Source organism: the organism of the source record quoted next, unplaced genomic scaffold (assembly GCF_019419815.1).
Source record: "Pyrus x bretschneideri cultivar Hongxiangsu unplaced genomic scaffold, Pyrus_bretschneideri_v1 Contig9, whole genome shotgun sequence".
Classification (NCBI taxonomy): domain Eukaryota; kingdom Viridiplantae; phylum Streptophyta; class Magnoliopsida; order Rosales; family Rosaceae; genus Pyrus; species Pyrus x bretschneideri.
Genome location: NW_025999831.1, coordinates 421967 through 448773, shown reverse-complemented (window position 1 = coordinate 448773; position 26807 = coordinate 421967). Strand labels below are relative to the sequence as shown.

Sequence of the window (26807 nt, the reverse complement as noted above, 5' to 3'; positions counted from 1 at the left end):
AGAAAATAGATAACTTTTATTTTGCATTTTATTTTTTTTCAATAAATTGTAAGAGCTTGTTGATTTTTAAATGAACACACATTATATGTTTGTTCATCATGTTTTCATTATGTTCCAATACTTCATAATATATATGTTATTTTACTTTGTAGTTTATGATGAAATATACATATTTTAAGTATAAACAAAAACTTATTTATACGAGATATAATAGATTTACTTAAATTCGTCTAGTCCGCCTAGGCGGCTAGGCATGGCCCTAACTCGCCGCCCGACTAATGCCTAGCGTCTTTTAGAACCTTGCTCATGCTAGAAGATGTTATCATTCCCAACATGTATACATGCTTTACTAACACACAAGGAATGAAAAGTAGTAACTCTCACATTGAAAATAGTTTAGGGTTTAAGGTTTAGTTGTAGTAAGAAATCCTTCTTAAGGACCTCATTTAATAGTTTGTGTTTTCATACATGTCATCACCCAATCATTTTTTCACCATAAGTAGGGAATTTAGGAGGTTCACGATGCATGCGTATAGTGATACAAAAAGCTATGGATATTTGAGGGAAGACAGTTGAAGCGACAGTTCATTTTAGCCACACGATCTATTACGGACGGCCAGATCGGGTGAGCGGACGGATCCGGAGAGGACCCGAATCCTTGATCGACTTCCCCTTCTGACTTTGGTTTCTACTGATAGACTATATTAAAGTTGTTTAATAACAAAGGGCAGATTACTCAGCCAGGTAGATGATCAATACACACACGTATATATATACATGCATGCATGCATACATTCATACATTTACATATATATATATATATATATATAGATATATACATACATACATGCATGCATGCATACATTCATATATATATATATATATGAGCTCATAACATAAGAGTACTATTTGAAATGTTTAGGTCTGTATTTTAGGTCTTGGTTAGAGGGCAGAGATCTAGAGAGAGAGAGAGAGAGAGAGAGAGAGAGATGGTAAGGCCTCCTTGCTGTGAGAAGGTTGGAATCAAGAAAGGTCCATGGACTCCAGAGGAGGACATCATCCTTGTTTCTTACATCCAAGAGCATGGTCCTGGAAATTGGAGATCAGTTCCCACCAACACTGGTAATTTTATCATAAAATTCAGCATTTATCTTTTCACTCGAGGTCTTGAGTTCGATTTCTCCCTTCCCTATTTAAGCTTGTGTTAGAAAAAAGTTTTAAGCAATTTAGTTACTATTATATTATGTGTTATGATTTTTCCTTTTAATTTCTTTGTGAATTGATGTTTTGTACATTTATTCAATTTTTTCTTGAATTTTTGGGTGCAAAAAGGGTTGATGAGGTGCAGCAAAAGTTGCAGACTCAGATGGACTAACTATCTCAGACCGGGAATCAAGCGCGGTAACTTCACACCTCATGAAGAAGGGATGATCATTCACTTGCAAGCTTTATTGGGTAACAAGTAATTCATCTTCAAACTTCTTCGTTCATTACTTCTTCTTTTTTTAACTATCGACGATTGTCAATAATACAACATAATTGTTATTAGCGAGAATCAAATGTTGTCGGAAAAGGCATTCTGCTATCGGAAAAGGTTATGTGTGAGTGTTTTTATTCTTATAGGTGTGTATTAAATTGGTGAGTTTAATTATATGAATAATTAATACTGGTTTGATCGAGCAGATGGGCAGCAATAGCTTCCTACCTGCCACAGAGAACCGATAACGACATAAAGAACTACTGGAACACTCACTTGAAGAAGAAGCTGAAGAACTTTCAATCAGCTCTTGATCCTCACACAACGTCAGATGATCCGTTTAACGTAAATGTATCAAGGATGAGTTTGAGTGAAGGGAGCTTAGATAATATGACAAGCCAAGCCTCCTCAATTATTCTGAGGAACAACCAATCCTCCTCCACATACGCCTCAAGCACCGAGAACATTTCGCGGCTCCTAGAAGGTTGGATGAGATCCTCCCCAACTCCAAGGACCTCCAGCCTCAAACACCATGCTGCAAGTGACGATGATCAAGGAAAACCTAGCGGTATTAGCACAGGAAATCTAGCATCTAACGAGGAGTTTGAATCGATTCTGTCGTATGAGAACTTGAACAATTTTGCTTCGTGGGACAGGTCTACTTGTGATTCATCTACTTATTCTAACAACAAGGTGTCACAACTTAGTATTAAAGTTCCAAACAATGGGGAAATAATTCATGATCGCCATCTTCTGCGCGATGAGGATCAGAAGAGTAAGCAAATTCTTCGATGTGAAAGCAGTAGTACTAACTGTAACAATCCTCCATTGACGTTTCTTGAGAAGTGGCTGTTGGATGAAAGTGCTGGACATGTAGAAGATGATCAGATGATGGAATTGTCTCCAATGTCCTTGGTTTGAGCTTAATTAGCTAGCTAGCTATGCCTTAAGAGGTTAAGCTAGCTGCTTAAACATAACCCTAGTAGGAAAAATCTACAACAAATGAAGGGTCTTAATTTGTTAATTGTAACTTCAATTTCTTTTCTTTGTGAATGGATGGAATATTTCAAGAAAGTTGATCATCATTTATCTTTGGTGTGTGAAACTTTTATTGTTCAAATGACAAGGGTCTTAACGCTGAGTTGGTTTTACGCCTTGCACCCAAAGTTCTGAGTTCGATTGCCAGGTGACCTTGGTTGAATGCAGTCTAACAATAACAAAATTGAGTTCCAAACCTACATTTCAAATGGAAAATAAATTGACTTAAAATATTTCATTTATTGGCTGGCCCTTGATGCTAGCAGGACGCAAGAGCAAATTGGCCTAAGTAAAGTATATGTGCAATTAATATTGAGTAAATATATTGAAATGTAGGTAGGTACATTGACTGTTATTCAAGTTTACAGGTAATTGCTCCATGGTAATTAACTACTCCTATACTTCAAATAATAAGTAGAGAGAGAAGTGCATATTTGAAAGTGTTTTTAAAATTATTAAAAGTGTTTTTAGAAAAAAATGTCTTTGTGTTCCGATAGCATTTTAAGTACTTTTCTAGGATTCACTTGCATTTTTACTAAGGATTGGTTTCAAAAATATTTTCACCAAAATTGCTTTCAACTATTTTAAAAGCACTTCCAAATGAGAAGTTTTTAATCATTCTTTTTTTCTTATGTGTATTTAGTTATGTTAATTAATCATATATATATATATATATTTTTTTTTTTTTTTGAGAACAGAATTAATCATATACTTGAACAAAGATGGAAACAATTAGCAAAAAATCGGGGAGAGTGGGATTTGCGTGACGAAGGTCTCGTGCATGCAAAAGAGGTAATTGGTTGCCTCAAAAGTCCCTACTTTTTGGGGGAAAATGATGTGAGCAAATTACACGTGAGCTTATTTACCTTTCGGTGTGAGAAGCAAGCGAAAGCTGTGATATCTCATCTCTCATTGCAGCCTCCAAAACCCTACCCACGAATTAAAGAGGATGGGTCAAGGAGATGTGCGAGACGAAACCTGAGTGCATCGCTCTCACGCTTGTCAGTAAAGTTGGGAACTAGTGAATTTGCGGGCAAGATGCTGCCACTTTGACTACTGTCTCCTGTTAGATTACTTCGAGATATGTTGATAGCCATTGATATGTGCGCAACATGATTTGGCTGACGACAACTAGCCCACCAAATGTTTGAAGAAATGGCTTGGTAAATGAATTGATTTTTTTTTTTCACACATTGCGCTCTGTTTCTATTGAAAAAACTTGACCTTTTAACTCTGAAATCCCCAACCTCAAATCCTGGATCCCCCCGTGCCAATATAAATCTTCTTTCCCCACCTCCTACGTACGTTCCAAGCAATGCAAATGCGAGAAAAACTAAAAAGCTTTCACATGACGTAGGAAATAAAAGGCTTTGAGTCTCATGTCATGTATGTGCATGCCTTTACAGACAACAACAACCAATCACAAAACGCCATCTTCTTGTTGTGGTCCATTCCTCAAAACTTTCACAAGAATTGATATGGAATTGGATCCCATCCGGATCCACTTTGTTAGGAATCTCTACATTTTAACCATTCATCGTATATTGTTAGGTCAGAAATCATTTGACTTTTTTTATTTAAAATTAATCACAAATAGTATCTGACGAAGACTAGCCGCACAATATACGATGAACGGTTAGGATGTGGGGATCCCTAGGATCCCCACAAACTGGATCCGAAGAGGATCCTCTTCTGATTGATATAACCAATAGTGATTAAAAAAAATTAGTATATTAATTACTAACTCTATCGGACAGAGAGCCCTTTTTAATCACTCTGAGCAGAAAAGAAGTAGCCTATTTTGTAGTTGGTGGCTACTCCCGGGGTCTTGGTTCTTTTTAACCACCTTGTGTGGGTTTAGAGAATAAGGCTACCATTGTAGTCCAAAGATCAAACCTTATGTGTACGTGATTATGTATTGGAATATGAAAGCAACTCCGTTCCCGTGCGGATATGGTTTTAGTGTTTTTAGGCTATGTTCGAGTGATGGATTTTAAAATCTGAAGGGATATGCGGGGTCATACGAGAGACCTAGTGATTAGTAAGGTGAAAGACTTGGATACACTAGTTTAAAAAAAAAAAAAAAAAAAAAAATTCTCTCAAATCTGTTGATATTTAGAAGTTGACACACAAACATAAACATAAACTAAACTTAAGTTTCCCCTTTGCTATGCTAATCAATTTTTCCTTAAAAATACATATGAGGTGATCCATTAATTATGGACTCCCAATAAAGGAAATTGTGACAAGTCTTTATTACTACATCCAATAGGATTATAGGACCAATTATTCCCCCATGCTTGATAAGCCACCTTAATCTCCCAACTTACCCTAAATTAATGTCGTCTTACAAACCTTAGATTACGTAAGGCCTTTAGTCTTTCAATAATTTCACATACTAAGTTTGGGATTAGGGGTAAGAGGTTGTTTAGTTGCTTTTTATAGGTGGATTTTTTTATACAACGATATTTTACACAAATAGAGTAAGGATGACGGAGAGGAGAGGGGAGATGGACTTTAGCTAAAACACACAATAGTTCGGTATCAAACTCAATGCAAATGTCATCATACATTTGAGTTGAACCTGGAAAGATAAATTATGTAGAACTCTATCTTGGAGGACCAGAACTCTATAGACAAAAATCCTAAATCTTCCCCTAAACGGGTGCGTATCCGCGAGAAACGGATTTTCCAATAAGATTTCCATCCATAGATATACAAACAAGGCAAATACAGTTTACTTTTCAATTACTAAGATGGATGCGAATTCATGAGCTTCAAGTTATAATTGCAGAGAAACGAAAATGACAACGAAGTGGTTGTTGTGGATTCAAGCACGAAAGTGACATGGAGTTGTGAACTCAGACGGATGCAACAATCATACTAATAAAGTGGGACTCAGGACTGTGGTAAGTTGGTCTGTGGAACAAGGAATTTCATTTCATCGTAATCTCGTTGCATCAGCACCTATTTAAGTTCATAGATGATCGACTGTGTGTAACATCCCTAGGTTTTTCTCTAAACTTGGTTTCGATCAATGTATAACAAGATATATTTTCCATCTGAATCAAAATATGCATCCTACATATGAATCAAAACATACATTAAGACCGCTTCCGAAAGAATTAAATGGACAAGACGAGGCAAAACATCCTATCTAAAAACCAACCTCAATTTTTCTGATTTTTCATTCATCAACTACTCTCTGCATTCCTTTAAAACGTAACCTGGAGTAATCTGCCATCAGTGAATCACAACAGCATTCAAATGACACATGTGTAACAGATCAAATCTATTTACCTTCTTGGAAACACGTTGATTTCTGTTTGCTTGATTTGTATGGCAGTCAATCTTTACGATGATATATTGTCTGGACTAATATGATTATTTTCCCTTCATCTTCTGAACTTCTTCGTAAATTGATTGGAAAAGTACAGTGGGAATATACCTCTCACCAAAACTTGGAAATATAACCTATAAAATGAAACACAGATACAGATTAGAAAATATGCATTCCAGATAAGATGTTATATACCAATATAAGTGCCAAAATATCGAGCCAAAATAAATTGACACAATACTGTTTGGAATGGTACAAAACATAATCAACTGTAATTGTCACTAACAGGTAAGAGTATCGTTTAGCACACTCGGTTTCAGTACAATTTAGAATGAAGTATGTTTTCAGTCAGAATGATTAGTTCTTTCTCGCTCTGTTTCATTTATGTTATGAATGAAATATTGTCATTAGTTTTATTCTGCAATAAAAAGAATGTATGAGGAATCACGGGTTACTTCCTCATAAGATTGGATTGAGACATCTAATCTGAATCTGCCCCACGATTATGTAAAAAATGAAGCATCGCATGCTTTAGCTAAGTTTTGTTAAGCCTCAAATGCATTTCAGAATGAAATAGCTTGATCAAAATACATCATACGTCTTTCAGGACAATTTTAAACCATTCAACTTGTGCATCAGCTTCTTACTCTATAAGTTGCTCATGTCGCAAACTAATGACATTAATAGTACCCAGCACAGCTAGTCCAATTGTATAAATAATCATGAAAGGGGAGAATAAGATGACAAATGTAATCAAAAGAGAAAACCATACCGCAATAAGTTTTCCAGTATTCTCAGGTCTTCTTGCTAAACTTATTGCAGCAGCCGCAGCAGCACCCGATGAAATACCAACCTACAAGTATTGCATATTGAATTATCAAAATCACCTTAAATTAGGATAGAACTGCAGAAAAAATGGGGTGGATTTCTAAGTTAAACATATGATGAGTTTCAGAAGAAGTTGGTGCTTGTCGCTTATAAAATGCTCCATATCGAAGAGTAGTCGCAAATTACCAGTAAGCCTTCCTCCAATGCTAGCCTCCTCGCCATTTCAACAGCTTCATCGTTGGTAACCTACATTTAGATAAAAAAACGATTAGAGAAATTTATCAGATTATATTTCCAACAGACAAGTGAGAAGCAAGACCACCCCGGAAAAAAATTAAAAAAAAAAAAAGATTGTCGACAAGCTGATTCGCATAGCTTATCAAAGTAATTATCAAAGTAATCCAAAATACTCATGCCAGTAGAATGGGTTTATGTTGATGCATTCAGTACCAGTTGGGAGGGAAGGAAAGAAAAGAAAAAGAGCAGAATAGACAGGATCAAGGGAGGAAGAGTGAAGAAAGAAAGGAAAGGGTGAGGAGGAGAAACAAATGAGGGAAGCTAGAATTTTGATTCAATAATTCTAAGCCAAGAAACGATAAGACAACAACAATAATAGTAATGATAACAACTAAGAGACAACACAAATCCATTTACCTTGATGACCTCATCGAGCAAATTAACATCCAAAATGCTTGGTACATAGCCTGCATGAATTGCTTACATAAGTTATATAGTACAAGCATACCATATTATTGAATAAGAAACTACAACAGAAAAATGATGTAATAAAAATGAAGAGCAACAGTGATTTCACCTGGATTTTCTCCAGATATTACTCTCCTCTCTGCAGGTTCCACACCTACTACCTGGATAATCAAAGTTACAAAAGCATGCAATCCAGAGTTACAAACACATTAACCAATAAAGCTTAAGTCACTCTAATTTCCACTTATCAAAGCCAAGTAAGAGAAAGCACTCATATTTAATCTAGAGGTGCTAAGTTGTTCCACCTTCACCGTTTGCTTACACTCGGGTTTATCTTTTCCCTCTCAAATCCAGTATCAACGATAATATGAAATACCACTAACAGTATCCATAATGCGCATTTAACATTGTGTTTTTTTCTTCCTATAACTCAAATGACTATGCTCCATAACTTATTAAATCAATTGTTGCTATGAGACAAATTATGCGATATGTATGTACATTATGAACTATCCTGACCTTTATCTCCTTGTTCATCATTTTCAGGTAACGCCCAGTGCCTGTAACAGTGCCACCAGTTCCAATAGCAGCAACAAATATGTCAACATTACCCATGGTATCCTCCCATATTTCTGGCCCGGTAGCATCGAAATGGATCTGTCTTTCAAAAATGTGTATCTTAAGTACATGATTATATAATACTATATAAGGGATTTGTTAGCAGCCGTTAAATGATATGATTTAGCTTTACCATTGTTTAATTAGCATTACCTTAAAGGTCCTTGCTACTTACTCCCGGTTCTAGGTGGAACTCTTTTCCACTTATGTAAATACTCTCTTTTATATAAAATTCTTTCGTTTCTTCTCAAATATATATATATATATATATATATATATAATACGATATACATGTGATATATATAACCAATAGTATTATTGATGTGCATCCAGAGAAAATAGAAATTACCTCTGCATTCGCAGCATTATCAAACTGTTGAAGCATATATGAATTTGGTGTGCTGAGAACAATTTCCCCAGCTTTATCTAACGCTCCTTTCAAACCCTTTTCTGGATCTGTCAAAACAACCTCTGCCCCAAATGCGCGTAAAAGAATCCTCCTTTCAATATTTATGGATGCAGGCATGGTGATTATAAGTTTATATCCTTTGGTTGCAGCAACAAAAGCAATACCAAGTCCTGTATTTCCACTAGTTGGTTCAACTAATACAGTCTGCATGGTTACACAAAGGAAATATAATTCTTATGTATAGCAGAAAGAAACGCGAAAGAAAACCCACCCAAAACAGAAACATGGCTTTGGCAAACGCTAAAACATCTTAGTCCATGTAACTAGCAAAGTCATCTGAGATGACAAAGTAAAATATTGATCTATACAGTAAAGTTTTGGTATAATAACTTATCATCACCTTCCCAGGAGATATTAACCCACATTTTTCAGCATTCAATATCATGCTACAGCCAATTCTGAAATGTCAGTCAGCATAAAAAACATGAGTTCATCTGACGCGGAAACTGTAGTGACATGGCAATTCTGACTGATCAGCTAAGATACTTAGTTCCATTCAAAATTAATAACTACTAATCTACCAAATGGGGCAGTTAATCAACAGATGGTTCCATATGCCTTAACAATCTTCTACAATCAGAATGTCAAACAAGATTAAAAATCAATATGACAAAAAAGGGTTAAAGTATCTAGCAAGCCTTCAGGGAAAAATGACAACAAATCAGTCGGCAGGTTACCTATCCTTGACACTTCGGCAGGGTTCCATAGATTCAAGCTTTGCTGCAATATTTGCCACACAACCTTCGGAAACTTTGTTGAGGTATACCATGGGTGTGCTCCGATCAACTACATTAATTCGTCATAACAGTTCAAGTCAACAAAAGTTTGAGAATGTAAATCATCATGTACACAAAATTCACTGACAAAGACAATGTCGTATATTGTTGTGAAATGCGAAAACTGAAAACGGGTCAGCAACTACAATGAGAAATCTATTCCCAAAAACGCATGACCACATCACCTAATGAAGTAATAAATTCATATCATACAACGGGGATTTTGAATGTTGAATCCAACACTTAAACAATGCACGGTTACATTTCCATAATCTAACTTGCTACAGTCCAGAGTGTGAAATTTGTTATCACTTGATTTTCGAGTACTTTCCGTAGCAATTAATCAACAGGAACCATCACTTTAAAGAAAAACACTTCAAGCTCGATACTTTATAAAAAGGCCATTCATACTTCGCAACGAGAGAAGGGCACCAAAGAATTTCACAACTGAGAATAAATAGAAAATGACAAGTGGATAGTTAAGGGTTTTTTTTTCTTTTTTTCTTCATGTGAGTTCTTGAATAAAAAAAGTTTTGAGGGTGTTTTTCTAATTTACTAAATTTCTCGTACCAGTTTTCTGAGAATCCAACCAAATACCAATACAGTGCCGAAATTGCAGAAATACCCAGTTAAATTCTTAGCATTTAGAGAGATTATTCAGATAAAAAAAGATTAAAAATTCAGCAAATGCGAGTTAAAAAGAAGCTAAAACGAAAGAACAAAATTGGAGCAGAACCTGCGTGACATCCTCGGCGATATTGACAGTGTCAAGCTCTTCTCTGTTGGCGTAGAGATAGGAGGAAGCTTTGGCAAACACGAGACCGTGCCGTTTTGCGAGCTGTCCTCCGAGAAGAGCTCCATTGGTGGAATTTCTGGGGATTTTGAAGGAAGCGAAACGGTGGCCGGGAGATGAGAAGGGAGGAGGAAGAGGAAGAGGAAGAAGCAGAGGAGGTGATAAAATAGCCATTGATTCAGAAAAAGGTTTTTGAGGGGTTTAGTTTAGATTGGGTATCGTGGGTACACTAACAACATACCGGGGGTAGTTGACGGTTTTGCCCTTCTGTTTCTTTTGATTTGGGACAGGTGCAGGAGAATAACTTATATAAAACAGATTCATTGTCATGTTGTGTATCGATTTAATAATATTTTATCATGTGAAAAAAATTTACACATAATTACGCATTATTGAACAAAAAATACTACGTTACTGTGAGCGCGCCTCATTGTATAAAGTGGTGTTCTTGATCTTAGGACAATCTGTATTGTTTTGTCCTTGTAATACACCCAAAATTTTAGGTTAGAGTTATTTGTGTGTATGTAGTCTCACTTTAGGCGTGTATTTTCGTTATAGGCAAGCTTGAGTTCTCAAGTCTACTTTTTTTACTAGTATATGCCCACATACAAAGTGTATGTGAATTTTTTTTTTTTTTTAAACGGGGGACAACTGGCGACAAGCCATAGTTATCCACCCATTCTGAGGGCCTGGAAGACTCACAGAGGCATTTCAACCTCCCCCTGGACACAAGTCTGCCTTCTACACCAGCAAGCAGCAACGGGTTTCGAACCCGAGATCTCTAGTTTTTAGTTTTAAGAAAGCCTTATAATTCGCTCTTTACCACTAGACCACCAACTCGTGGTTGTGTATGTAAAATCTTTTATTTTTGTTTTTAAAGTTGAATGAGAGAAAAGAGAGAGAGAGAGAGAGAGAGAGAGAGAGAGAGAGAGAGAACGCGACAGTGGAGAGAGAGGGAGAGAGGTTTAATATTATTATTATTATTATTATTATTATTATTTAATTAGAGATGTTAGGTGATGCTTAAATAAAAATTAGCAAAATTTTGTTTTATAAAATTACGTTACTGTCCTTAGCTTTCTTGTTATGATAGAAGATTAGATAATCTTTACCCTCCTTTGAATGACAAAGAAGAACCTATTTATATGTAATTTAGATAACTTCTAGAAAAAGAAATAAATACGTTCCAGAAAAGGAAATAAAACAAAACCCTCAAATGTACCGTTACACACTCGATGGATTTCTTAACCGTTAAACTAACGACTTTTTTAAAATTTTACAGCAGATTACTGCCAATTTGTTAAAACCCAAAATTGAAATTAATTGATCCCGATTCTCCTCAATCATTCCCATATGTCCAACTTCAGTGCTTTCTTCATTTCGCCGTTTATATAAAGACAAACATACAACTTTAATTAGATTATATTGTCGATCGAACAAAACATCCAAATCGAAATGACCGTTAGGCTAACGACTTTTCAAAATTTTGCGGCAAGCCATTGCTAAATTGTTAAAACTCAAAATTGAAATTAATTGTTACGATTCTCGTCAATCATTGCCATATTTCTAACTTCTCAGCTTTCTTCGTTTCACCATTTATATCAGGCAAACATACAACTTAAATTAAAGGAAGACATTGGATGTGATTCCTAATTATCAATACATTTTTACTGAAGTCTTATTGGTTTTTAATTTTTGATCGAAGTCTCTGACATTAATGTAATAGTTTATTTCTATGTATGCTACTATTGTGTAAAAATCGAATTCTCTGACATTAATGTAAAAATTGAAACTTATAGTTGTTCATATTAATGAGATTTTAAATAAAAACCCATAATTTGTGGGATTAAAAATATTAAAATATAAATTATACTATTGTGTGTGTATATCATGGGTACATTCATCACAATAAACAAAAAAATTATTGTACCAAAACATGGGTACATTCTTCAAAACCACACAAAAAAAAGTAATAAATATTAGGCTTAATAACATTAGTAAGTATTTTCAATGAAACTTAACATGGATATATTCTCAAATCAAAAGAAAAGAATGTACCCATATAAGTTTAAAAATGGATTAGAGAAATATTAAATAGATTTTATATATAAAAAAGGATACATTTTACATATAACTGTTTGGACACGATTTTACACTATCGGCCCGAATAATCGAAGTCGTTAAATAAGTATAATTTTAGACCGTTGAATAACAAAGTGGTTGAAATGATTATATTTTTTTTAATTAAAGGATAATATTATGATTTTTATCATAATTATCTTTTAATAATAATTTACTAGATGTGTATGTCCAAGCTAGAAACATGATAGCACAATTCAAATAGATTTGGATGTTTGGAATGTGAATGTGTGGGTGGGATCAGTTTGGTTGACTGACAGATTCAAGTGTGCTGCAAATTGGTTATTATTCATTTAAACTATGGTGATAATTAGTAAATAAATGAGTTTGGAGTTGACTTAGACAGCGGAAGGTTGTTTTGCGTGCATGGACAAAAATTATACAGTGTTTATGGCGGCAAAAAAACACTACCGAATATTCTTGGCAGGCTGCCAAGAATCTTGTCAAGCAAATTGCATCAGGTTGGAACTCGTGGGCTTTGAAAAGATGGAAAAGATGGGATCAAGTTTGAACTTTTTGATAAGTGCATGATTGCACTTTGGTTCCAGCACGTGGAGATCATCATATATTTGGATAATGCTGGAGAAAATAAGGAGAAAATAAGATGATGATGGAGATTTTAAATTGGTTGGATAGTTGCATGATGAGTCCGATCCACTCCAAAAAATAAAAAAATATCATGTAATGCTCAGGGATCAATGCAGCACGTTCTTATAAATACAAAGGCAGTAGCAATGGGAAGGATCCTTCTTCAATTTAACACACAAACTACTCTAAATAAATTCTTGCTCTACGTGAAACCTCTCAAACACTTTGAGATTTTTGTTCTTTTTCACCAACATATCTTTAGTTTGGATAAACAGTACTGTGAAGGCAACTGGCGAACATCTTCAGTTTGGATAAACAGCATTGTTGCCGTAGAATTTGCCGACCGCGGAGCACCTTCAGTTTGGATAAACAGCACTAAGTCAAGGTCGATTGGTTACCTATCCAAGTCTCAACCAAGAAGGATTTTCGAGTCCTTATTTGCAGAGGCCATTTCATTAGCCTTCTCGACGAAATGAGGTGTTGCAGAATTATTGGGCTCGACACATTGAACGTTGAGTTGTTTATGATTGGATATTCGCAAGTATGTTTTAGAGTTCGGCATTTTGACGGCAGAACCACATTCACCATCAAGACATACATCTCTTTTGAGTATTTGTGTTCGTATAGCTTGGTACCAGTTTGGCGTGCTTATATTCTTACGAATATAATCACCGTGATTGAACCCGTCACCGACGATCTGTGAACTTTGTAGAAGTAGCAGCCTTGTCTTCAGGCTCGAGAACCCAAGGGCCGAGACGTGTTTCCTCGCCCGCAATTGCAAGATCAAGAAGTCAATAGCGTTTTCGACGCAACATCAACAAATTTTACTCATTGGTCGAGCTCGGCTGACGAGTTGGCACGCTCTGCACACAATCGAATGACGTAGTTAGCTTATTAATTACTCGGACTGCATGCCACGTAGGTTAGTAGTTTTTAGGATCAACAATAACAAATTGCTATATTTAAGAATAGGTACTTTTTAAGATTAAAAAATTGCAAAAAAAATTACATGAATAGGTGCATAAAAGATTAAAAAATTGAAAACATTTTATAAAAAGCTAATGGGTAAAAACTTATTCTAATTTTTTATTTATTTTGGAAATGTTTTGAATTGAAAATTAGTTAGGAGTTTAAAGATGTGAGTATTAAAATTCTAAATCAATTTGTATTTAAAAAAAATTATGTAACTGACATGTAAATTCATCATTACATTAATGCTAGGGACTTGGATTAAAATCTGAAAATTAATTAGAATTCAATTAATGAACATTAGTAACTAGGGACCAAATACTAATTTTTTCAACAATTAGAGCAAGTTGGAAAGGAGTGACACGTGTCGAGTTCAACTGGTCTCACGTCATCCCTTTCAGTGTTCGAGCCTCTTCGGTGGGACTCCGTCTTGTTTTCGCTTTTGTTGACCAAAGAGCAAGTTGGAAAGGATGACACATGTCGAGTTCAACCGGTCCCACGTCATCCCTTTCAGTGTCCGAGCCTCTTCAGTCATCCCATTCAGTGCCCAAGCCTCTTCGGTCATCCCTTTCAGTGTCCGAGCCTCTTCGGTGGGACTCCGTCTTGTTTCCGCTTTTGTTGACCAAAGAGCAAGCTGGAAAGGATGACACGTGTCGAGTTCAACTGGTCCCACGTCATCCCTTTCAGTGTCCGAGCCTCTTCGGTCATCCCTTTCAGTGTCCGAGCCTCTTCGGTGGGACTCTGTCTTGTTTCCGCTTTTGTTGACCAAAGAGCAAGCAGGAAAGGATGACACGTGTCGAGTTCAACTAGTCCCACGTCATCCCTTTCAGTGTCCGAGCCTCTTCGGTGGGACTCTGTCTTGTTTCCGCTTTTGTTGACCAAAGAACCAAAAATGAGTCACATACCGGGCAGGAGAGGCAACTACGCGCTTGTCATTTGTTAGGGTTTTTGAGAAAACCAAAAATATATCCCGGTACGACGGCGTCCGCCACGACGGAGCAGCGGAGAAGCATGACAGCAATGGAAGAGATAGCTTCGAAGCTGAAGAAGGACCTGGATGACCACGTCGACTCCGTCAGGGTCTCGCTCCACGCCGCATTCGAAGGGCTCCGGGAGCGGGAGAAGGTGATCGGGTCTCGATTCGCTGTCTTGGAAGCAAAAGAGTCGGAATTCGAGTCGGCGATGGTGGTGAAAGGCAGGGAATTGCAGGGCATTGTGCGGGAGGTTGAAGAAGGTAAGTCCCAGTTGCAGTCTATTAAGTTATCTTTCGAAAAGTATTCGGTTGAAGAAGGTAAATTGGGAGAATTACAGAAATTGGTTAAGGGTATGGAAATGGAGTATTATAATATGCAACAACGGGTGAAACAATTATCGAAAGAGATTGAGTTAAAGGAGCAGGAGAAGGAGATCCGGTTCGCGGACTTGGAAGCCAAAGACTCGGAATTGAACTCGGCTCTGGCGGCCAAAGGCAGGGAATTTGAGGAACTTGTGCAGGAGGTTGAAGAAGGTACGTCCCTATTGCAGTCTGTTAAGTTATCTTTCGACAAGTATTTGGTTGAAGAAGGTAGATTAGGAGAATTACAGAAATTGGTTAAGGATAAGGAGATGGAGTATTACAAGACACAACATCGGATGAAAGAATTGTCGAAAGAGATTGAGTCAAAGGAGCGGCAGTTAAATGCGGTTAGGGGTAAGGTTGCGGATCAATGGAAAGAGTTTGATTTGAGAGACGACGAAATTAGAGCTAAGCAAATATTGATTGAGGAATACGACAAAGAGATGAAGTCAAGAGAGCATAAACTCGGTTTGATTGAGAAATTAATAGTAGAAAAAACGAATGTAGTTCAATCGAAAATGAAGGATTTGTGTGAACTTCAGAAGTCAATAGGGGTGTGGGACTGTAAACTTGAATTGGAACTTAAAAGACGTGTTGAGAAGGTCGAAAAACAATTTGAATCAAAAGCCGACGAACTTAATTTGACTGACGGGAGGGTCAATGATTGCCTCAATGAGTGTCAGTTGAAAGAAAAGAATTTGGATTCCCGCAAAAGGCATTTGGATTCAGTCGACAAGTTGATACAGGAATCTGTGAGGCAGCTTGAACAAAAGACCAAAGAGCTTGAATTGAAGCAACAAGAATTTGAAAAATCCAAAGAACATATTTGCACAAATAAATCGAAGGAGAAGACTGATATATGTCATACTCAAGTGAAGATTGAACAATCAGGAGATATCCCTGATAACATTGCCGTCCCTCCTTTTTGTGCAACCAATAATTCAAGAATCATTAGGGATGGTAGGAGCTTGCAGTTTTTCATGAATGATTATTTTAGGAGAACTGATTCAGTTTCTATCCAAGTTTCAGCCTGTCTTCAATTGTCATCAGACCCAGCAAAATTAGTTCTTGATGCTATGCAAGGGTTTTACCCTTCAAATTCGACTGTGGAAAACAGGGAATTTGATTTTGATTTGAGTGTAATTAGAAGGAGCTGTATTCATTTGTTAAAGGAGGTAAAGAGAGTCTCACCACAAATTAGTGAACAGGTCAGAGCAGAAGCAAAGAAGTTGGCGGGTGAATGGAGAGCTAAGATGACTGTGGCGGCTGAGAATTGGTTGGAGGTTTTGGGTTTTTTGTGGCTTGTTATGGCATATGACTTGAACTCTATTTCTGACAGGGAGGAGCTTCAGTCTCTTCTCAGTATAGCCGCTGATCATGAAAAATTGTCAGATGAATTGTACGGGATCCTTGACACCGCAGATAACACACCTGGTAATCAGTTTTCCTGTTTTATTAATTTTTCTAACTTATTTATATTTCTACCTGAATGTCCTTTTTTTTTCTATGCCTTGTAAAAATAAAAATCTAAAATATATTTTCTGATTGAATTCTCTAGGCTTGAAGATTTGTAAGGGTTTTTCTTGTATATTCCTATCCTTGTTAAGTAATAAGTCGAAATCTATATCAGTAACACTTGATGCGATCATGGGACGGGATAGGGTCATAGTTCTGTAAACGTTTTCGCATTATAAGATTGATTACATATAGCTGTCATAAAGAAACATTCTGAACCAGTGATGCAGTGCTTTACGGAATAGATAAAAATGAAAACTTATAGTTCTTGCATTGTGGAGTAGCGTTGGTCGCACTCCATATTGGATGTGCTTTATACATTTTCATTTTAGAGTAGCTTTCTGAAGTAGCCATGTACTTTAAGATGTCGTTGCAAGCAATGATAAAAATATTTGTTTTGTTGAATGTTTCTCTTTTTATGCTCTTTAATTTTAAGCAGACATACCTTAAAAGGTAGTTAGAAGCAATGATAGGTGTTGTTGTATATTAATATTGCATACAGTTTTTTCTTTATAGTTTTAAGAAGCAAATACTTTCTTCTTGTTGCTGGGCCTTTTTTTGTTTTTTTTTTTAATGTTTTTTAAGTGCCCCATAAAGCTATACTTTGATACGTTAAATTCAGAATTATTCACTCACTAACCTCTAATTCATTTTCCTTGTATTTTTCAATTGAATAGCGAGCAGCAACCTTTGTTCCTCTATCAAAACTGATAAACCAGAATCTCCGCTGGGAAAGAATGCTGCAACTTGTTCTTCTCCAAATCTTGAACTAACTGCCACCACAGATGCTAGGAATTTGCAGGGGGGTCCAACTTGTTCTTCTCCAAATCTTCGTCAAACTGCCACCACAGATGCTAGGAATTTCCAGGGGTTATCAAATGAACATTCTAGTGGGAATCACTCAATACAGAATGAATTTTTACAGATTGACAAGTTGTTTTCTGTGTTAAATGGAGAAGAGTTAGTAAATTATCTCGGGTTGATTTCGCAGAATAAACAGGCCCTAGAATATATTTGGAGTTCTGGTTGTGGAGATAAGATCCCTGGTAAGTTTCTTGAAAATTTAGCTTGCATGGTTGTTAGTATTTCTCTTACCATGGCTCTTGCTTATTTTCGGAGTTTTGGTAATGGGATGATTTCTTAGGAAAAGGTTTTAAGCTCTTATTCACGTTCTTGCCATGCTGATCAACTGTATTTTCCTTCCATAATTGTTATGTTCTAGCTAGTTTATTCTATTATAGGCTTTCTTTCGTTTATGCATTTGCTAGCATTACCTTATATTCGAGTTTGGTTGGTGATCTCCCCTTGAAGCTTATCTGGGGCAGTTGATGAAAATCCTTCAATTTTTACTTTATGTGCCGCAGATGCTATTCCGACTCTTATTGAATGGGGGCAACGGATTGAGGCTGTTAGGGTTATTTGCACCTTCAACTTAATTGACAAGTTTCCCCCGGGACCCCTCTTGAAACAACATGTGGAGATTGCGAGGAAGCGTTTCCAGTCACTTATCTCGAAAACAAAACTACTTGGTAACGAGGTAAATTAGCTCTTCTCTGGACATACAATATCTGCTTTGCAAATAAATAATTGTTGCTGCGGCCATCCTCAATGTAAATATGCATCCATCTATCGATGCTAAATTACTTTTGTTTGCAGATTAAGGCTGTAAACGGAGAAATAGCTGATCTAAGAGCTGTGATTGAATGCATTAAAGATTACGACCTAGAGTCGGAGTACTCCCCCCAGGCTATTGAAACAAAAATAGCGAAGCTGCAGAAACAAAAGGACGAGTTGATACAGAAGCGTCTGGCGCCATGTCACAAGGTTAAACAACCGCGGAAAAAGAAGAATAAACGCACTGCCAAGTTTCAAGCACAACAGTTTAAATCTAAACGTCAGCGGGCATCAATATCAGCTTCCCCACCACATCCAAAACCAAATCCCACCCCTGGATATGTATCGCCGTCATATTTGCCGCATGAAAACAGCAGACACCCCTGGAAACGTCAGCGGCCAGAAATATCAGCTGCCGCACCACATCCAATACCGCCGCTGTCATATTTGCCGCTGTCATATTTGCCGTACGAAAACATTCGACACCCCCGGCAATTTGGTATGGTTGCCAACGATGTAGGCATTTCGACAGGAACTCGTTACCATTGCGACGGGTTAGAGCATTTGGAACGAGTTGTCCCAAGTATTCACCCGAGAAGAAGAACGTGGATGTGATCAAATCAGAGATGAATCCAAGTCCCCTGTTAGTTATTTTGGTTAATTTTGGAGCAACCAATCAATCAGATCTTGCAATTTGTTAGATACCAAGTGATTGGGAGATCTGCTTCACAATTTGTACAGCAGTAAGAAGTAATATCATTTTAGTCCCTCACTTTTAAAATCAATTAATGTCTTCCCTAACACTCATTACTGTACATTAATTTGGTCATTCAGTTAAGATTTTATCAACTATTCTATTAGTTTATATGTGGGACCCACAAATCCAATGAAATGGTTACACGTGAATTACACAAAATAAGGAGCAAATGATCCTTGACATTGATTCAACTCCTTATTTTGGTTCTTGAGTTTAAAAAATTGATAAAGTTGATCTCTGACTTTCAATACCGCATATCAATTTAATCATTCTGTTAAAGTTTGGCCAGCACAAGTCCCTTAACTTTCAATAAATGTCAGTCAATAGGTTCACACCATCTAATCATCAAATGAGTTCGGACCATTCATTTTACATCATTTGATCCATATTAATCATTTTTACTAGCCTACTTTACACAAATCGAAAATGTAGATCTCTCTTCAAAGGCTGCATCTCTGGCCCTTGGGGGTGAGTTATTTTAAGGTTGGTGTAATAAATTGTCACTTTTACTTCAGCGGTGGTCGTGCCCTGAATCCTACAAGTATATTAACCGTACGATCAGACTACATACGAAAATGCGCATCCAACGGTCCAAATCAAATTAACCCCCTTTATGTTTAGAAAGAAATTTAAAGATCTTTGTCAGTTTTCATTATCCATAACAGTTACCCACTCTCAGTACTATCATTAATTCCACTCCTGTTTTCAATATCGCCACTCTTATCTCTCCCAGCTCTGAGCTCCTCCAATGGCCACCGTCCTCCGAACTCCACCTTTACGAGCACCGTTCGCACCGCTTTCCTCCACCATTTCGCCCAACCCTCCGAGAACTTCATATGTTTCGTGCGGACAAGGCTCGAGCAGCACGGCGCCGTTTCTCAGTCTCAGCTCTCTTCGGTCATCTCACTCGGCGTCCGTACGGTTCCTCAAGTTCGCGCCTTTAGCTTCCCGCCATGAAACTCTAAGGGTCGAGACGGCGGAGGAGATTCGAGAGCTCAATGAGGTCGAGGTATTATTTACTTTTTTCTTAACAAGTTTCAGAATTGGTTTTTTGTTTTCTTGAATTGAAGTTCGTGAGTCTGTTCGTTGATTGTTGATGAGGATTTGATTTCGCAACGAAACACGATTGAAAAATGCAATTAATTTTGCTACAAATGCTGCTGTATTTAATCAATTCAGTAGAGAGCCGTAAGAATTTGCATTACATTAATTGAGTGTATAGATAGCGTTGGAAGTGAATTTTTATGGTTGTGTAGTAGCTTTGATCAAAATTTGGAAGCAATAACGAGAATTAATCACTCAAAACAACAACAACAATAACAACCAAGCCTTGTCCCATGAAGTGGGTTGGCCGTATGAATCCTAGAAAGCTGCTGCGCTCGGTTTTAGTAGCTCGGTTTTGCGCCAAGTCTTCTGTTAGCTCCAGGTACTCTATATGACTGATGCCTAAAACTACGTTTAATTGTGGTGGTGAAATTTAAAAACAAAAGGCACAAAATCATTGACACCGGAGGCAGTTCTGAGTTATGGACCGAGATTTTTATAGCTTTGAATGATTCACCTTACTACAAGGGAACCATTGTCCTTTCTTCTGCTTCCGCATTTTGAAGCATCGAAGGCTTGATATCCATCCTATAAATAGCTCTTATGTTCCAAATGATTCATGTTTCTCCTTTGTGTTCTGATTGTTTTAATAACATCTAAAGAGATGATAGTCTAACAATTTTTTGTGACAGTGGCTCTCTACAACGCCTGATTAGAAACATCTACAAGATATTTTTGTGGCTTTCTTAGTCTAAATTCCGTTAACAATTGTTTTTACTAATATGTTGTTCAATCGTGGGTGAAGGCAGATACTCCGTGGAGAACTAGCAGTGGAAACTCCTGCCTCAACAATTTTGGAGAGTAATTTCCTATTCACTACAAATATTGATCTTCACATAGACATGATACAAATTGTTAACTTTTATGGACTGCTCGAAATTTCTTTAACATGATATCATTATGTACCTAAATGTTTCATTTGTGTGGATCACAAACAACTTTAGTTGATTTATTATTTACTTTTTACTTGGTTGTTGGGAATGATCTTTGTGATATCATCATCTTATTGCAGAGATTTTTGGGAACCTTTCGGTTACCGGGGATGTAAAATTCATGAAGAGGCCATATGCTTGGGTATCTGCATTCTTGGTTGGACAAAGCTTATTGCTGATTTCTGCTCCAATGGCTCAATCGCGTGATATTATTAAACCAAATGCGGTTTATGAGACCGGGGAGTTATTTGAATTAGGAATCCAGCTATCATACTTGCTACTATTGTTAGGTTTTCTTGGGGTTGGAACTTTCTTTGTGATCCGTCAAGTGCTTGTACGTAGAGAACTTGATCTTTCTGCCAAAGAATTGCAGGTATGAGCCTTGCATTTTCCATTATTTACTGTTTTCAACATACTTTGCTCCTGCCTTGACACTTACTACACATCCTATACTAGACATTAAATTCTTTAATGTTTTGTCTGCTGTTATGGACATTTGACAGAGGCTGTCTACAACCGCCAACCGGTTACTCACCTTATAATTTTTTCTATCTAAATACCAGGAGCAAGTAAGAAGCGGTGATGCTGATGCAACTGAGCTTTTCGAACTTGGAGCAGTGATGCTGAGGAGGAAAATTTATCCTGCTGCTATTAAGTATTTGGTTCAGGCAATTGAGAAATGGGATGGGGACGACCAAGATCTTGCTCAGGTATGATGAATTCTCAGATATATTTGCACTTCTATTGTCTAAACTAAAGCACATCATACTGAATCCAGCAAACAGATGGCTTAAGAATTGTGTTATAAAAATACTTGCGACTGTTTAATTGTTGTATTCCAATTTCAAGATTTTGTGGTATTGCAATGCTTGCTACTTGGTTCCGTTGTTTGTGTTAGTCCTTCCCGGAGTTGCATCTGTTAAAAGGGCACTAACTTGTCATTCTGAGTAATGCATATTCAGTGCTGTTGTATGATTGTATCTGTTCGTGTGTTCAGGGTGTCTACACGTCCCGAGTTTCACATGATTTCTTTACATGTTTTGAACTGTAATCCCGTCCACCCATTTAAATCAGATTGTATTTTTCTTTACATCATATGTTTGGGTTTGGATTATGAATTTTCTGATATTGGTTTCCACATTTCCTATATTTGAATAGGTTTACAATGCCCTCGGTGTCAGTTATGTCCGTGAGGGTAAACTTGCTAAGGGAATTACGCAGTTTGAAACTGCCGTGAAGCTTCAACCGGGCTACGTCACAGCTTGGAACAACCTAGGTGATGCTTACGAAAAGAGGAAAGACTTTAAGGCTGCACTGAACGCATTTGAAGAAGTACTACTGTTTGATCCGAACAACAAGGTAGCAATACCACGGCGGGAAACTTTGATGGAACAAGTGAAAATGTACAGAGATGTTCCGGTAAAAACAAAGGAGAGATCATCTGACAATATGCGTTGACGAGGATACTATCAGCAGCAGCTTATGTAAGTTTTGCTTGGCATTCTCCGAAACATTCAATGGTTGTTGAGTTATCATTTCGTTTTTCCACGGTCCAAGATTTAGGCCTGCCTTCGATAGTCACATTTTGTATTCTCTAGCATCTAAGTCTGTAATTTGATTTGGAAAACTTGATTGTTGCTATCCCTACACCCCTTTTTACCTTCTATACACCATTAATTTTTGTTTTTTGATTTTTTCAATTCATTCGACCTGACGGTCTGAAATTGCATGTATTCAATACAATCTCTATCTGACGATTAGATAATAATCCCTGTGATACATGTATTTAATACAATCATCATCTAACCGTCGATATAGTGATTGTCTTAAATACAGGAGCCAAATCCTAAAATCTTGTATATGCCCCACCAATTTGAAAGGTAAGATTGTAAACCTAAGGAGATTACCATATAGTAACGTAGTGGCAATAATCTGCTTTATAAGAGAGAACTAGTGGAGGTTTGCTTTTAATGAAATTTTCTTTATGACAAGGATAACATTTTTAGTGAGTTAAATAATTAATTATTAGGGAGAAAAAGAATCGGTAAGAATCAAATCTGCACCAGAATGCATAGACATGATTGTTTTTCATTATTTCAACATAAATTAGTCATCCTGAGGAGTTTAGACTGGAAAACACAATGTATTTCAATAAATTCAGATACATTTCAATTTCGTCCTAAATTTGTTTGGAAATTTCGGATTTCAATTTTTGGACGTCGAATTTGATTAAGGTGCTACAAAGTCGAAAAATATTGGATTGGAAAGCTCAAATCAAAAATTCCAATTCAACTTGCCCCCCTTGTCGAAAACTATCTTCTTTTTTAAGTGCTTTGAAACTTGAATAATCGCATATTGGCCCTCCAACTTGATTGTAATGTCAGATTGAAACCACTAATTTATGTAAATTTGACCACCAATTTTTATTTCCTGCACACATTCGTCCTTTCAAGTTTTCATGCAAAATGGAAAAAACAGACCACGGTCTACATCCAGTTGGCCAAACAGAGCAGTCCCCATGAAGGGAATAGAAACCCAGAAAAATCATACACATTGACAAGAAATGCAAGCCTATTCACCGGTACGATCATCCAAACGATCATTTTGCCAGTTGGTTGCTCGAAACTGTTGGAAATTCAAATAAAAACAGTCTGTAAAAGGTTGCTGCTAGCTGGTAGTTTCTTTACAGGTTGTATCCACACATGCTGCAACTACAAAGACTAAAGTTTCCTCCATGTGCTAGCTGAAAGTGTGTTGAAAGACAGCAGAGATGTGAGCTGTTGTAGCTGTCCAAAGTTCACATGATCTGTTTGCATGTGTTGTCTTATTGTTTATTCATTTTCTGCTTGTATAAATAAGCCTCCTTGCTAGGCTTTAGAATCATCCAATCCGAATCCCACTTCCAATTGTGAAGAAGCTTGTAAGCTTTCTTATTCCATCAGTTTGTAAACCTTTTGTCATATATCAAAATCCAAGTGTTTTGCCAAAGCTTGTTGCTTCCCTCCTTTCTCTATTTCTTTCTTTGTCCAATTTTATTGAGAGTGCAAAGTGAGAGGTGTGATAGAGTTTGTAAACTTATCACCCACATATTTTGGTATTGAGTAAGCAAACTCCGGTGAATACCAACAGAAACAACACAACGACAAGGACAAAATGCGTGTAAGAATGTCGGATGCAAGTGACCAGATAAAAATATTATGAGTTTACGGATGACAACCTTTTCTTTAGAAATGAAATATGACTACCAACTGAATTCTATCCTGAGTAGGAGCGAAGAACGAATCGGTTTTGAAGGCGTAGAACTAACTTATCCAATTTAATTTTCTAATGTTGGAGCAAATGAAGATGTTTGCACAATGTTGTTTCTTGTAGTTTAGTCCTGTGTGGTTGTTAATAGTCAGAAAATCTGCAGAGACAGACAGTGTTAATTCCCCCGTCTTACCAAAAGTTACTTGGTGATGGTATCCTGCTTAACCCCGTCTCCTTCTGAGAAACTGTTCGAGAGAATCGTCTAGACTTGGGTAACTTCATTCTGATAGCCGGAACTCTGCGAACAACTGCTTGCCATGTCATCTGGACAGCATCGCCCTCCCTTGACGGAAACTGAAACTCATAGAATTTCTGAACCTCCTGCAACTTCTTCCACATTCGCGTCCACTCGTCCCTCCCAATGTTCCTGGTGATGTTTACGAGAAAGTTCTGCTTAAGAGCTTCCCTTGTTCGAACAAATATGCAGAACTCAGAGTAGTCAAGCACGTCCTCGTACGGAAGTTCAATATCATCACTGATGATGACGGGGATACAGTGGCTAGCAATAGCGTCAAAGAGGCGATTTGATGATGGGGTGTCACCGGCTATGTTGAGGCAGAATTTGGAGGTGTGCATACCCTGAACATGTTTTGAACACGCCCAAACGTGAAATGAACATCTTTTTCATCTTGTAGAAGATATAACAACTCTTGCCGAACAAAGCCACCCTGAACATGTGGAACCGGAAAGTCAAGAGCCGTGAGTTAGGAATGAACAAACAACCTAGACCAAAACAGAAAACGAAAGACAGAGACAGAAACAAGGCAAAAGTTGACAACATAAACAGTGAATGAACCAAAACTGGAAGCTTAAAAGAATGAGCTAACATTTTATGTTGCATTCTTTCGGCATAATGCATCTCCTTTTCCGCAGCAAACTATATGAACATGTTAACATGTAACTCTCAAATCCTGATTCGCCTCCGATATGTACACCATATCTGGAACCCGCGAAAGGTAAAAACAATAAATTTATACTTGAACCTATGCAACTAAGATTGCTGTCTTGACCACTGCAACATATGCAGATTTAGAACTAGATATTATTGATTTTACATCGAAACGCATCTATGTTGAAGGAAATTTCTTTGATGAGTTTCTAGATTTAACCTTGATCTGTTCAGATTGGTAGTCAGAATTAACACAATTGTGAGGCACAGAAAAGGAAATAAGGAAGAAAAAAACATTAGCTTTCCTGTGACTATACGAGTATGAGCAGACAATTCTGAAGAAACAACCAACAAAAGTAAATAAAGGGTAGAGAATACGTACATCCTTTCGATATATCAAAAGTACAGCAAAGTTGGCCGACTATCAAAAGTTGACGAGTCATTCACATAGGATTTGATTACATGCTTGTAGGGGGCCAATAACGTCTTTCTCAACATTTGCTACAATTATTATAACTTTTAGAGCGGCCTCATATTTGTAGCCGTTGGATAAAATTTCAACGGCCCGATAAGCTTGGTCAGGAGGATCCCCACCCTTTGCTCAGGAGAGGATCATGATCCGTATGTTTTGATATGGGTCTAATGTATTACACAGTCATAGGTAGGGTCTAATAAGTAGAGCAATTAAAGTGTTCATAATTTGAAAACAAAATTGCACCAACTGTCGTTAAATGTTTTATCATGACTCTTCCAGAATTAACATGAAATTTTAAGTTACACATTAAATCTCATCATTTCATAAAAAACTGTACAAGTACTTATATGCCAGGTAATTTAGACTGTAAAAGTACTTATATAATAGGTAGTTTAGATTATAAAAGATCAGTTGAAATCTAAGTTTATGCCGACTAATATTATAATACGATAGGTAGTTTAGCTTGTACAAGTACTTATATGACATATAGTTTAGACTGTAAAAATACTTATATGGTAGTTTAGATTGTAAAAGATCAGCTGAAATCTGAGTTTATGCGGACTAATAGGGTACCTAAGTTGAAAAAAAAAAATAGAAAATTAATATAACTAATAGCAAGGCCCCCCAAGAGATTTATAGGCGTCCGAAAATTTAGAAATGTCCTAAATTAATTTTAGGAAATATGTGGTGCGAATATAATGACTCTAACTTTGGCTTATAACACACAGTTTTTTGTGAAAAAATAAATTTTGAAATTTTTAGCTTTAAGAAATATTTTGCGTTGGAGTTAAGGAAAATATTGCAAAACTTTTGGATGTGATCCTACCAATTATTAGGTTCTAAAACTATTTTTTATTGATTCTTAAAGTGCGAAAATAGAAAAATATATTTAAATTTAGGTTTTAAATCATTGATTACAAGTGTTTAAAAATGAATTATAATATATTTTGCATGGAAAAAAAATATTTTGAAAAACACGAATATGATGGTTTGTTGTTATGGTAAGAGAAATAAAAGAAATACTAACAAAATAAAAAATAAAAATAAAAAACTGAAAAAAAAATTTGCAAAGAGAGGGATCGGTATGAGGGTAGCGACTTTTAAAGAATTAAGTTGCTAAATTTATAGCGATTGTA

At 36.7% G+C, this 26807-nt stretch overlaps 5 protein-coding genes across 10 annotated transcripts; 3 read left to right on the top strand and 2 right to left on the bottom strand.

Moving 5' to 3' along the window:
* Nucleotides 1-913: 913 nt before the first annotated feature.
* Nucleotides 914-2547, top strand: LOC103944337 (transcription factor MYB60). The gene is made up of 3 exons (XM_018646734.2): nt 914-1122; nt 1333-1462; nt 1684-2547. Exons 1-3 carry the CDS (start codon nt 990-992, stop codon nt 2396-2398), a joined length of 978 nt encoding a protein of 325 aa, XP_018502250.1. The 5' UTR covers nt 914-989; the 3' UTR covers nt 2399-2547.
* A 2888-nt stretch (nt 2548-5435) lies between these two features.
* On the bottom strand, nt 5436-10245 carry LOC103944338 (S-sulfo-L-cysteine synthase (O-acetyl-L-serine-dependent), chloroplastic-like). 4 transcript variants are annotated; one of them, XR_666822.3, is made up of 12 exons: nt 9988-10245; nt 9153-9261; nt 8816-8873; nt 8356-8619; nt 7908-8045; nt 7498-7549; nt 7338-7387; nt 6870-6929; nt 6628-6708; nt 5816-5989; nt 5685-5742; nt 5436-5596 (listed from the first exon to the last, which is right to left on the bottom strand). XR_666822.3 is itself a non-coding variant. In XM_048576507.1 (10 exons), the coding sequence occupies exons 1-10, from the start codon at nt 10216-10218 to the stop codon at nt 5900-5902; spliced, it is 1149 nt and encodes a 382-aa protein (XP_048432464.1). In that variant the 5' UTR covers nt 10219-10245; the 3' UTR covers nt 5436-5899. The 4 variants fall into 4 exon arrangements, 2 of the variants coding, with proteins under 2 accessions (XP_048432464.1, XP_009353050.2); XR_666820.2 differs by having other exon boundaries at nt 5436-5742; XM_048576507.1 differs by having other exon boundaries at nt 5436-5989; nt 9972-10245.
* Nucleotides 10246-14631: 4386 nt separating this feature from the next.
* LOC103944439 lies at nt 14632-19070 on the top strand. Its single transcript, XM_018646743.2, has 4 exons — nt 14632-16510; nt 17269-17637; nt 17956-18128; nt 18248-19070. Exons 1-4 carry the CDS (start codon nt 14752-14754, stop codon nt 18818-18820), a joined length of 2874 nt encoding a protein of 957 aa, XP_018502259.2. The 5' UTR covers nt 14632-14751; the 3' UTR covers nt 18821-19070.
* A 535-nt stretch (nt 19071-19605) lies between these two features.
* Nucleotides 19606-22683, top strand: LOC103944339 (tetratricopeptide repeat domain-containing protein PYG7, chloroplastic). Of its 3 annotated transcripts, none has more exons than XM_048576506.1 (5): nt 19606-19971; nt 20812-20863; nt 21079-21371; nt 21562-21708; nt 22157-22683. In XM_048576506.1, exons 1-5 carry the CDS (start codon nt 19711-19713, stop codon nt 22454-22456), a joined length of 1053 nt encoding a protein of 350 aa, XP_048432463.1. In that variant the 5' UTR covers nt 19606-19710; the 3' UTR covers nt 22457-22683. The 3 variants fall into 3 exon arrangements, with proteins under 3 accessions (XP_048432463.1, XP_009353051.1, XP_009353053.1); XM_009354776.3 differs by having other exon boundaries at nt 19607-19971; nt 20816-20867; XM_009354778.3 differs by having other exon boundaries at nt 19828-19971; nt 20812-20867.
* Nucleotides 22684-23392: 709 nt separating this feature from the next.
* Nucleotides 23393-25365, bottom strand: LOC125473546 (probable arabinosyltransferase ARAD1). Its single transcript, XM_048576508.1, has one exon. It carries the CDS (start codon nt 24881-24883, stop codon nt 24437-24439), a length of 447 nt encoding a protein of 148 aa, XP_048432465.1. The 5' UTR covers nt 24884-25365; the 3' UTR covers nt 23393-24436.
* Between the last annotated feature and the right edge of the window lie 1442 nt (nt 25366-26807).